This window comes from Gorilla gorilla, chromosome 1, assembly GCF_029281585.2.
Source record: "Gorilla gorilla gorilla isolate KB3781 chromosome 1, NHGRI_mGorGor1-v2.1_pri, whole genome shotgun sequence".
Lineage (NCBI taxonomy): Eukaryota > Metazoa > Chordata > Mammalia > Primates > Hominidae > Gorilla > Gorilla gorilla.
In genome coordinates this window covers 116,086,142-116,099,205 of record NC_073224.2, presented here as the reverse complement: position 1 = coordinate 116,099,205, position 13,064 = coordinate 116,086,142, and the positions used below count along the sequence as shown (strand labels likewise).

The window sequence follows — 13,064 nt, the reverse complement described above, 5'->3', positions numbered from 1 at the left end:
CTCTGACCTTGGCCCGGTTCAGGGCCTACTGTGATGGTTGGTGAGCAGCCCCAGTGGCTGTGAGGAAGCACATTCAAGGCTCCAGGGGCTGGTGCGAGGCCCAGCTTCTCCCCTGGAGAAGGGTGAACTGACACCTAGCACAGCCAACAGTTTTCTGGAAGGAAACCAAGCCTCAGAGCCAGAGGCACATACAGCAAAGCTGTGCAGGCATTTCAGCCCCTGTCCCAGCCACTGTCACTGCTAGCCTTTAGCCCAGGGTCGTTGGTAATAGAATAATGATAAAATATGGACAGGGAGTCAGGGCTGGGTTTTTTTTGTTTTGCTTTTTTTTTTTTTGAGACAGAGTCTCGCTTTGTCACCCAGGCTGGAGTGCAGTGGCACAATCTCGGCTCACTGCAACCTCTGCCTCCCAGGTTCAAGCGATTCTCCTGCCTCTACCTCCTGAGTAGCTGGGACTACAGGCACGTGCCACCATGCCTGGCTAATTTTTGTATTTTTAGCAGAGACGGGGTTTTGCCATGTTAGCCAGTCTTGTCTTAAACTCCTGACCTCAGGTAATCCACCTGCCTTGGCCTCCCAAAGTGCTAGGATTACAGGCACGAGGCACCACACCTGACCTCAGGGCTGTTTTATTGTGGAGACAGAGGTGGCAGCTTCAGGGGTTTGGGTATCAAGATGACAGGGCAGGCCTGGAAAAAAATGTCTCTCTCAGCCTCTATTCTAATTTCCAGTCTGTAGTGAATGGCTCACCAGGTACTCTCAAGTTATGTCTTTTAAAACAGAGGGCATAGAAAAATGTGCCCAAATTACTTTGGTGTCCTATAGAGCCTGTCTTGTCCCTCTCCGGTCATAGAGGACACCAAGTTCCTTTGCGGCCAGGCCTCCTCCTGAGGGAGACCAGGCCTGTGGGGCTGCTCCGAGAGCTGCCTGCAAGCCACACTATGTGAATCCCAGCGCAGGGCTCCTCTGAAAGACACCTGCGAAGCTGTCTTTGGCTGAAGAAGTTGGGGAAACTGGTCTCCCACACTTGGCAATGGCCATTCTTTCTCAACCTTCCCTCAGGCACGAAGAGTCCCAGGTCTTGATGCCTCATTCTTCCATCAAAGATTTAACATTTACCCTCCCTGGTATTTTCAATTGATCCAGAGGAAATGAGTAGGTAGTACTTAGCAAAGGGTGCTTAGCAAAAAAATACTCTGCTGAGTGGAATTGCAGGCACTTCTACAGTTGTCTGGAGGCACAGAGGCTGCACTCTACCCTAAGGCAAACCGGATGGTGCCATCCTCATGCTGACTTGGGCTTTAGAGGAGAAAATGTACTTTCTTCAGTGGATAACAAAGACAATCATTGGTCAGGTGTGGTGGCTCATGCCTGCAATCCCAGTACTCTTGGAGGTTGAGGTGGGTGGATCACTTGAGGTCAGGAGTTCAAATTCAGCCTGGCCAACATAGTGAAACCCTGTCGCTACTAAAAATACAAAAATTAGCTAGGCGTGGTAGAGCACACTTGGAATCCTGGTTGGGAGGCTGAGGCAGGAGGATCACTTGAACCCAGGAGGCAGAGGTTGCAGTGAGCTGAGATCATGCCACTGCACTCCAGCCTGGGTGACAGAACGAGACTACATTTCCAAAAAAAAAAAAAAAAAAAAGACAAGCATTGCTTTTTCCTTGGCAAGAATTCTTTTTTTTTTGAAACAGAGTTTCGCTCTTTCACTCTGTTGCCCAGGCTGGAGTGCAGTGGCGCAACCTCGGCTTACTGCAACCTCTGCCTCCTGGGTTCAAGTGATTCTCCTGCCTCAGCCTCCCAAGTAGCTGGGACTACAGGTGCCCACCACCACGCCCAGCCCATTTTTTGTATTTTTAGTAGAGATAGGGTTTCACCATGTTGGCCAGGCTAGTCTCGAACTCCTGACCTCAAGTGATCCACCTGCCTCGGCCTCCCACAGTGCAGGGATTACAGGTGTGAGCCACCGTGCCCAGCATCCTGGCAAGAATTCTAAGCAACAGAGAAAACAGAATGGGCACAATTAGTTTGCTTTCAAAGCTAGAATGTCAGGGGGCACTGGAACCATTCTGGGGAAGGTAACACTTTGAGGTGGAATGTCTTTTTTTTTTCTGAGACAGAGTCTCATTCTCTTGCCCAGGCTGGAGTGCAATGGCATGATCTCAGCTTATTGCAACCTCCACCTCCCGGGTTCAAGCAATTCTTCTGCCTCAGCCTCCCAAGTAGCTGGGATTACAGGCACCTGCCACCACACCCGGAAGATTTTTTTTTTTTGTTTGTATCTTTAGCAGAGACAGCGTTTTGCCATTTTGGCCAGGTTAGTCTCGATCTCCTGACCTCAGGTGATCTACCCACCTTGACCTCCCAAAGTGCTGGGATTATAGACATGAGCCACCGCGCCTGGCAGGGATGTCTTTTTTTTTTTTTTTTTGAGACAGAGTCTTGCTCTGTCGCCCAGGCTCGAATGCAGTGGCGCAATCTCAGCTCACAGCAACCTCTGTCTCCCAGGTTCAAGCGATTCTTCTGCCTCAGCCTCCCTAGTAGTTGGGATTACAGGCATGCACCATCACGCCTGGCTAATTTTGTATTTTTAGTAGAGACAGGGTTTTTCCATGTTGGCCAGGCTGATCTTGAACTCCCGACCTCAGGTGATCCGCCCACCACGGCCTCCCAAAGTGCTGGGATTACAGGCGTGAGCCACCGTGCCCGGCCAAGGGATGTCTTTTAAATCAAGCTACAGACTTGGGCCACTAGGCTGTTCATGGTTCCTGATTCTTTCTCACCGACCCTTTACCTCTGGATGGGATGGTCCCCAGAGGGATGAGGTCAGGCTGAGGCTGTAGCCTTGATATCCCTGTCACTTTCCTTGCTCTTCTCCTGTTCCCCATTCTGGACCTTTGGGGGACCTTGAGGGTCTGGCTTTTTAAGGCAGAATCCAAACTGCCCAAGAACCACTGATTGTTTCTGTATCTCTCAGAAACGGGCAACCAAATACCCTTTTAACCAACACTCCAAGAGTGCCAAGACCAGACCTTGGTACATGCAGGAACCCAGAACATGGCATGTTCTTGTTCTGTGCCTTTTTCTTATGGTGGAAAAGGATTGTGTATTCTGACCCCTCATCTGGGAAAAGGAAGAACGAGTGAATTACTACTCAGATATCCTTGGCAGCCAGCTTGCAAGTGTTAATAATTCATAGCTCTCCAAGGATCCTCAGGCCTCCCCTGTCCTGACACTTGGTTACTGAAAAGAACTAGAAAGTTCCAGTCAGCAGTCATGTGGGGCCACAGTGTGTGCTGCAGCCAAGTGGCATTGCCCTGTCTCCAGCCTGTCACCCACACTGCTATAAAACATTTATCTCAGTCTTGCATCTGGACCCTGGCCTAATAAATTCCTCCAAAGGTATGCAGAGTACACAGTCACCTCTTAAGGTGGGATGAGGCCAGAGTAACAGAGAGAGTGGAAAGGGAGCCTGTCATAAATATTGACTCTAGACAGGGAGAGAAAACCACTGGAGCTTAAAATTCCAGGCTCAGAGTAAGTTAATGAGCTACTAAAAAGACAAGGTAGTAGGACATGCATACTAGGACAATCAGACCTGAAGTTGGAGGAAAAATTTGAAGATACCCACAGAGCCAGGCAGACTGGTATAGTAGAAAGGGCATTGCCCATAAAAGCAAAAGCACAGAGTTTTTAGCCATGTTTCTGCCTGAGGTGGCTTTGGCTAAGTCACTTCACCTCTCTGAGTCTTTGTTCTATAATAAAGAAAAATTGAGATGATACAATTCAATAACAACAAAAACAACTTGATTTTAAAAATGGGCAAGCAAATTGAATAGACATTTATCTAAAGAAGATACAAATGGCCAGTAAGCACATGAAAAGATGCCAACATCATGAATCATTAAGGAAATGCAAATCAAAACCACAATGAGATGTCACCTCAAACCCATTAAAATGGCCATCAATTAAAAAACAAACAAAAAACAGAAAAGAACAAGTGTTCATGGGAATGTGGTGAAATTGGAACCTTTCTATGTTGCTGGTGAGAAAGCAAAATGGTGCAGCCACCGTGGAAAACAGTATGGTGTATGGTGGTTCCTTAAAAAATTAAATATATGATCCAGCAATTCCTTTTCTGGGCAAATACCCAAAAGATTTGAAAACAGGGACTTGAACAAATATTTGTACATCCATTTTCATGGCAGCATTATTGACTGCAGCCTAAAGGTGGTAGCAACCCATTTCTTGATGGACGAATAAATAAAATGTGGTGTATGTACACAGTGGAATATTATTCACCCTTCAAAAGGAAGGAAATTCTGACATGCGCTACAACATGAATGAACTTTGAAGACATTTGCTAAGTGAAATAAGCCAGTCACAAAAGGACAGATAGCATATGATTCCACACATAGAAGGTGCTTAGAGTAGTCAAATTTGTAGAAACAAAGTAGAAAGGTGGTTGCCAGGGGCTGGGGAGGAAGGAATAGAAAATCGTGTTTAATGGCTACACAGTTTCACTTTGGGAAGATGAAAAAGTTCTGGAGATGGATGGTGGTGATGGTTGCCCAACAGTGTGAAAGTACTTAATGCCACTGAATTGTATAATCAAAATGCTTAAAATGATAATTTTTTTGTTATGAATATTTTACCACAATTTAATTTTTTTTTTTGAGACAGGGTCTCACTCTGTAGCCCAGGCTGGCATGCAGTGGCATGATCGTGACTCACTGCAGCCTTGATCTCACAGGCTCAATCAATCCTACTGCCTCAGTCTCCTGAGTAGCTGGGACTACAGGTGCACACCACCACACCCAGCTAATTTTTGTATTTTCTGTAGAGATGGGGTTTCACCATGTTGCCCAGGCTGGTCTCAAACTCCTGGACTCAAGCATTCCTCCCGTCTCAACCTCCCAAAGTGCTGAGATTATAGGCATGAGCCACCGTGCCCAGCCAATTTTTAAAAATTGGAGAGATCAAAGCTTCCTGACCAGATTGCTCAGGTGTGCCACATGTAGGTTATTGGCATGCCAAGATATTGATCCCTTTCATTTTTGAATAGATCATGCAGAGCTGAGCACAGCTGAAATCCTCAGGCAGGTCACTTGAAGAGCTTCTTCTTACTCCAGTATGCTATACACATATTGTAATGTTTAAAATTTCAATATAATTTAATTATTATTTATACAGAATAAGTGCATGAAACAAAAATGCATAGCTCGGTAATTAATCTTAAATACCTGTGTAACCTTCACTTAGCTCAAGAACTAGAATATTGCCAGCATACCAGAAGTTAGGGTAGTGTGTTACCACCTAAGCAGGAATCCCCCAAAGTTCTGCCCTATATTTGGACATTATGTAAATAGAATCCTAGTATGAAAACGAATGAACTACAGCTACTCACAGCAACATGAGTGAACCTCACAAACATCATATTGAATGAAACAAACCAGAGACAAAAGGAATACACCAGGCCTATAATCCCAGTACTTTGGGAGGCCAAGGCGGGAGGATCACTTGAGGTCAGGAGTTCGAGACCAGCCTGGCCAACATGGTGAAACCCTGTCTCTACTGAAAATACAAAAAATTAGCCAGGCATGGTGGCGGGCACTTGTAATCCCAGCCACTCGGGAGGCTGAGGCAGGAGAATCACTTGAACTCAGGAAGCAGATGTTGCAGTGAGCTGAGATTGCACCACTGCATTTCAGCCTGGGCTGTAACAGAGTGAGACTCTATCTCAAACAACAACAACAACAATAGCAATTTTTAAAAATTTCTAAAAACCATACAATAACAACTATTTATACATGATGAAGGTAAGTGAGACCCAGAGAGTTAAAAACGAATTACTCTGGATCAAACACCTGGGAAATGGGAAATGGTGGCGTCAGAATTGAACTCAGGTGTTCTTTCTTTCTTTTTTGTTTTGTTTTTTTTTTTTTTTTTTGGAGCTAGGGTCTCGCTCTGTCATTGAGGCTGGAGTGCAGTGGCATGATCACGGCTCACTGCAACCTCTGCCTCTCAATCAAGTGATCCTCCCACCTCAGCCTCCAGAGTAGCTGGGACTACAGGCATGTACCACCATGCCTGGCTTTTTGTACCTTTTGTAGAGACAAGGTTTTGCCATGTGGCCCGGGCTGGTTTCGAACTCTTGAGCTCAGGCAATCTGCCCGCTTTGGCCTCACAAATTGCTGGGATTGCGGTGAACTCAGGTGTTCTGATCCTAAATCCAGATTTTCCCATTCTACCTTCTGCTTTGAAAGATATAGAGGAGGCCAGGAGGGCTTAGCCCCAAGGTGGAGGAAGATAAGCTGGTATGAGGAAGCTGCTCAATGTTTGTCATTTTAAACCGTTTATCCATGGGCTCAGGTCATGTCTTTGTTGGGGGCCAAGCCAAGGCCCAGCAAGGACAAATGGCTCTTCCAGTGTGGGTGGAAGAGGGGTGAGGTCACCCAGTCCTCGGCCTGTGGTTTGCTTTGCCTCAGTGCTGGGAGCAATCTCTTGCCCTGATTTGCACTGTGGGCTGAGGATTCAGGTCAGTGAGAAGGCCAGTGCTAGAATTGTCTGTGTGGGTGCTGCTGATAGGGATCAGCTGCTGATCGTGGCTAGGGCTAGGGGCTGAGCACACGGGCACCAGCCTACTGCTCGGGCAGCAAGGCAGCAGGATGGAGGGGTTTGTAAAAATGCCTTCCACCTACCCTGCTGGGCTTGCCCGAGAGGCTCTGAGTGTGTGAAGGGGAAGACAATTATCGCTAGGCTGGAGAATAGAAAGAGCACCATCAGGTGAGAAAGAGAAGAAAAAAAGAGAGGGGAGAGTGGATAAGAAGAAGGAAGCCTGGGACACAAGAACAAGGGCTTTGCTTGCTCTAGGGCTTTGCTTGCTAAACTCCTAGGGAGCACACAAGTGAGAATCCAGGGCAGAGGGAAGCAGGATGGGTGCCCTGAGTGCTTGGCCCCATTTCCTGGGGCTTACTGGCCTCCTGGGTGGGAGTTTTATAGGCTACTGCTCCTTGGGGAGGCCTCAGTGATTGAGGATGCTCCTGTATGAGCCTCGGCCCTGACCCCGGGATGGGGGACTGGAGGATCCTAACAGGATTGGGGGTTGGTTGGGTGTAACCAAGGCATCTGCCAAAGGGAGAGTACCAAGGAAAGCGGAGGCACCTCCTCCCTGGCTGTCCTTTGCCCCCTCTCCCCTCCTTGTTCTCTGGGAGTGGCTGGCGAGCAGCAGCCTCCCCGCAGGGCCAGGCAGGTGGGCCAGAGGTTTTGGTTTGCTGAGGTTTGTCAGATTTTCCAGCTCAGGGCCCAGCCAGCTGGCAGGAAGCAGGACAGAGGTCACTTGAATTCAGACCACATGTCCCTGTTAAATACATTAGCTTTTAAATCAATCTTTGTTCAAAGTCCAGTGAGTTGCAAGCCTAATGCTCACCTGCAGAGACAGAATTCCTGAGTGAATGAACAGAGCGGCTCCTCTTCCATCTCCAGGTAAGAACTGCTCGTGTCCTCCTTGAGGGTGCTGGCCACCGGGGCCTGAACTACCTTCTTTCTTTTCCTTTTCCCTTTTTCTTTTTCCAAGCCAGTAGCTGGCTGTCTAGGGCAGAGAAGAGTCCCATGGGGAGGCAGCCAGGCCCCTTTGGTGGTGGTTGAGGGTGAGAGATGATCCACGCTCTGAGATTCTTTCTGCTGGAGATGCCCCTCACCTTTGCAGGCTAGGGTCTGCTTCACAAAGAAATTGGTAAACTGATCTCAGAAAAAGCTTTCCCTGGGTTGTATGGGGGTTTGATGTGCAGCCAAAGGGAGTGAGACAACAGACTTTACAGGTAACCAGGCGGATATGCCCAGGACCTTCCTACTGATACAGGGGCCTTGGGTAGCAGAGAAGACTCTTCTGGAAGCAGCCTTTAAAGGATGCAGCCTAACTTAGCTTGCCCACTAGGTAATAAAAGCAGGCATCTTTCCTCTCTGTATCACACTGCAGCACTAAGACATGAGAAAAACCAGTGGATTTCCAGGCTGGCTGAATTTTAAAACATACATTCCCCAGGCTCTCACCTTTGGCATTTCTAAGTCTCCAGGCCTGGTGTGAATTGAAAGATCTTTATTTGAAAACTCTCCCAGAATCATTCTGATCAGTGCAGGTAGGTTTGGGAACCACTAGTAGTTTATTTCTTAAGCAGAAGACTCATGAGACTTAAGTATGACACTTACCTAAGGGTTCACTTGCTGTGAAGACTCCTGGTCTGGGTTGGGTCCAGCTATGAAGATTTGGGCATTGGCTCTGAGAAACACATTCTTCTTTATTTACCAAAATCTCTGCAATGTGTCACCAGGGCAGCTTTCAGTCTTGTATCTAGAAGGCAAGAGGGGGTAGCAGGGACTGCCTCAGGCCATGATTGTCCAGTCATCTGAAGTCTGCAGCAAATTACTCAGGGTCTTTGAATTTCTGTGTTATGATAGTAACTTGTGCTTATCTTTGACTTTTGTATGTTCTCTGCACCATAGGATGTGAAGTTGCTGGTAATGATGTCTTATATTCATAGACCACTGGCTAGGCAGCTACTTCTCCCCCAGGGGAAAGAACATAGGACTGGAATACAAATCATCAGAGTTTTGATTCAGTTGCTAGTGACAGGCCATTAGACAAACTACTTAGCCAACTGGAACCTCAATTTCATTATTGATCAAGTGAAGGTCTGTCATCTTTTCCCCAAGAGTGTACTGAAAATAAAATTATAAGTACAAATGTGTGGTCCTGCATGGTGGCTCATGCCTGTAATCCCAGCACTTTGGGAGGCCCAAGCAGGAGGATCACTTGAGGCCAGGAGTTCGAGACCAGCCTGGGCAATGAAGTGAGACCCCCGTCTCTACAAAAAATAATAATAAATTAATCCTGCGTGGTGGCATGTGTCTGTGGTGTCAACTACTTGGGAGGCTGAAATGGAAGGGTTGCTTGAGCCCAGGGGGTCGAGGCTACAGTGAGCCATGATTGCATCACTGCACTCCAGGCTGGGTGACAGAGTGAGATCCTGTCTAAAAAACAAAAAACCATGAATATGTTAAAAACACGATGTAAGATGCCTAGATTTCAAATGTGTATATCGAAAGTCTCTGTAGAATAGTAAGAAGAAACAAATTGCAGTCACTTGGGAAACCTTGTCCTAGTCTTTTAATCTCATTGAGCCTCTGTTTGCTCACTTACAAATAAGAAGTTGAGACCAGATCATCATTAATGTCTTTTTCAGTTGGCCAAGTATAAGGTAGATCCTGGAGCCTTGAAGGGTAGCTCCTTGTCATTGGGGTATGAATTAAAATGTCACCTCCCAGGAAGGACTTTCTAAATCAGCCTCCCACCTCCATGCCACCAGTATCTCTATCATTCATAGCGTGTACCATCAGAAATCATCTCATTTGGGCTGGGTGCAGTGGCTTACATCTGTAATCCCAGCACTTTGGGAGGCTGAGGCAGGTGGATCACCTGAGGTCAGGAGTTCAAGACCAGCCTGGCCAACATGGTGAAACCCCATCTCTACTAAAAATACAAAAATTAGCCGGGCGTGGTACTGCCTGTCTGTAGTACCAGCTACTTGGGAGGCTGAGGCAGGAGAATTGCTTGAACCTAGGAGGTGGATGTTGCAGTGAGCCAAGATTGTGCCATTGCACCCTAGCCTGGGTGACAAAGTGAGACTCCATCTCGAGAAAAAAAAAATCATCTCTTTTACTTGTCACCTTTGCCAGATGTTAAGCTTCAAGACTGCAGGGATCTTGTCATTTGTGTTACTTGCTGTATTACCAGCCCCTTGAGCACTACCTGGCATAGAACATATTTGCATAAATGGAATTAGTGTGGCAGGGAAGGAGCTAGAAGAATAGATGCAGATGGCGATGGCTTTGATGAGGTGTTCCTCAGGAAAGGAGGTTGAAGGACTCCAATCCTCTCTCAGGGCATCTGAAGTCCAGGGTCTAATCATATGGGAATGGGTTTCTCTGGTCACTTCTTAGTGAAATGATTCTTGCATTCATTGCATAGGGATGCAATGAGAGTGGCAAGCTGGAGCTAGACGTGTTTTCCTCAAGATCTCAGCAACTTCTTTCTTTGGTCCTTCATGAAGGACTGCCCAGATTTCCTTAATCTCTTTGCCTGATGGGTGTCATGGCTAAGTGGTTAAGAAAATGAGCATTAGGATTGGAAACCTGCACTCTAGATCAGACTCTCTAAGCTTCTATTTCCTCGTCAGTCAAATGGGCATATTAGAACCTAGTTCCGGAAGTTATGAGTGTTAAATGAATGCACATAGTGTCTAGCACATCTTAAGTGCTATTGAGATAATCTTCAGGCAGCTTTGCTATTACATGACCCCCAGAAATGAAGCAACCCAGGGAATGGCAGGAGTTTTGGAAAGTAGAAAAGATAGCCCTAGCCCACTTAGTGGCAACTAGAGAAGGTTTGCTTTTGGTCTGAGGTGGTCACTGGTTTCTGAGGTGCCAAGCCTGGTTGGAGGCACAGATAGTCGGCATTCATAAAGCTGCATAGAACCATGGGTTCCCAATGGGGACATGAAACTAAATGATCCAGAAAGGCCCGTGGACTTTCCACCAGTTGTATTGAATACATACTTGATGGTGTGAGAATACAGAAAGGGGCTGTGGTGCCTGCTCTTAAGAAAGCTTATCTTGGCTGGGCATGATGGCTCACACCTGTAATCCCAGCACTTTGGGAGGCTGAGGAGGGTGGATCACTTGAGGTCAGGAGTTTGAGACCAGCCTGGCCAACATAGTGAAACCCCATCTCTACTAAAAATACAAAAAGTAGCCGGGCGTGGTGGCAGGTGCCTGCAATCCCAGCTTCTCAGGAGGCTGAGGCAGAAGAATTGCTTGAATCCAGGTGGCAGAGGTTGCAGTGAACCGAGATCGCACCACTGCACTCTAGCCTGGACCACAAGAGCAAGATTCCATCCCCCCTGGCCAAAAAAAAAAGCTTATCTTGCTGGGGACACACGACATGGATCCTGAAGCTCCTCTATAGTCTACTGGACTGAGTCCAGTGCTCACAGTCTAACCTACTTCTTTTTTTCAACATATAACTGTGCTCTGATCTTTCTGAACCATTCACCATTCTGGGAATGCATCTCCTGCTGTTCCTTCTGCCTGGGATGACTTCCTCTTCCTAGTCTGACTACTTGTATTTCCAGAATACATTCTACACCTCAGGACTGGGAGGCAGGGTAGATGGTGGAAGGAATCCAGACTCAACTGGGTTTGAATCCAGACTCTGCTTATCCAAATAGTCAGGGGAAACCAAGTTAACTTTTCAGAGTCTCTTTTCTTTTTCCTTGTAAAATGGCCCATCAGGATTGAATCAGAACCCATAAAAAGTACCTAGGCTGGTTCCTAATCCTAGTAGGGAGCTCAATAAATATATATAACAATAAGAAAGCTTTTGTATTTAAATATTCCAGCACCCACACCGTTGTTCAGCAGTTAAACTTCATAACTCTCCCCACTGGACCCCAGGCTCTTTCAGGGCAGGACGGTAGCTATTCTGGGTTGAGCCCTGATACCTGCCTCGCAGTAGGTATTACATAGAACTTGTTAAGTACATGAGCGATAACTGAAATTCAGAAGATGAAATGATACCTTCAGACTGTGGTGGTCATGGAAGGATTCGTATATAATCTAAAATTTGAACTGAGCCTTGAAAATGGTAGGTCTTAAATTCGTTCACTTGGAACAAATGTTTACTTAGCACTTACTATGAGTAAGTAGTCAGAAGTGGGGAAGGGATTCCAGGCAGAGCATGGGGCATGAGCAAAGGGCAGGCTCGTGTGGGTGACCATGCATAGACCAATTGGGGCTTGCTGAGGAGCTGGGGGCCTGAGGTAGGGCTGGATTATGCTGAGCCTCAGTGCCTGAGCAAGAAGCTTGAACTTCTTTTTTTTTTTTTGAGATGGAGTCTTGCTCTGTTGCCCAGGCTGGAGTGCAGTGGCATGATCTCGGCTCACTGCAAGCTCCGCCTCTTGCGTTCACACCATTCTCCTACCTCAGCCTCCCGAGTAGCTGGGACTACAGGCGTCCGCCACCACACCCAGCTAATTTTTTGTATTTTTAGTAGAGATGGGGTTTCACCGTGTTAGCCAGGATGGTCTCGATCTCCTGACCTCGTGATCTGCCTGCCTTGGCCTCCCAAAGTGCTGGGATTACAGGCGTGAGCCACTGTGCCCGGCCGAGCTTCTTTTTCTTGGATGATTTTTTTTTTTTTTTTTTGAGACAGTAATATAATAAAACCGGGGTCAGAAAGTTTGTCTTGAGGCAGGACTCTTGTAGTAGTTTAAACATACCAAAAAAAAAAGTGAGGGGGGTAGAAATGCAAGTTCAAAAAGTCATGTAACACAAAATGTCGATTTGGGGAAAACACTTGTCTCAGCTGACGCTCAGGACGGTTGAGCTGTCTTCAGGTACTAGTTCTATCAGCAGCATGAGGGTGTCCTCTCTCTGTGGTGCCTCTGTTTCCACACAATATTGGCTCTATGCCTCTCCCAACTCATAGAACTCTTAGATAAGCAATCAAACTGTGAAAGGCCTTGAACTCCAGCCCAGAGTCTTGCCATATAGGACAAAGTATTGTTTATGGTGGCTGGAGGTAGGGAAGGTACTTAGTATCAGCAGGCCAAATGAACTTTGGGATAAGTAGATTTCATTCTTGATCATAAATGAGAAATAAAAACTACTCAGTGGGTCTGTGATCACTCTTCTCCAGATAATTCTCAATGGAATGGATTTCATTGATTTCTCACATTTGAAATTTATCCTGCCTAAGACCAAACAGTAACTATCACAATGGGAAAGTACACTAGGCAAATACATATTTTAGAACCCTGCTTCTCCTTCTATTTTTGATATTAATTATTTAAGGTAAATATACTTGAGTATTTGAATTTCCATATGCCTTGCTTTTCAGAGGAGAAATCCAGGCAGACTTAAATATGATCTGCATAAAAATATAGGATCTGTTCTAGGTAAAATATATTTGAAGAAGGGTGAAATTGAGTTGTCTTTATCTCTTC

The 13,064-nt window shown here is 46.4% G+C and overlaps 1 protein-coding gene across 1 annotated transcript in view; it reads left to right on the top strand.

Annotated features, from left to right (window-relative positions):
* Nucleotides 1-7,034: 7,034 nt before the first annotated feature.
* PDZK1 (PDZ domain containing 1) overlaps nucleotides 7,035-13,064 on the top strand; it is a 36,826-nt gene continuing 30,796 nt past the window's right edge. The window contains exon 1 of the mRNA XM_055356920.2: nucleotides 7,035-7,488. Coding sequence (XP_055212895.2) covers nucleotides 7,458-7,488 — 31 coding nt within the window. The 5' untranslated portion in view covers nucleotides 7,035-7,457. The remainder of the gene's footprint in view (nucleotides 7,489-13,064) is intronic.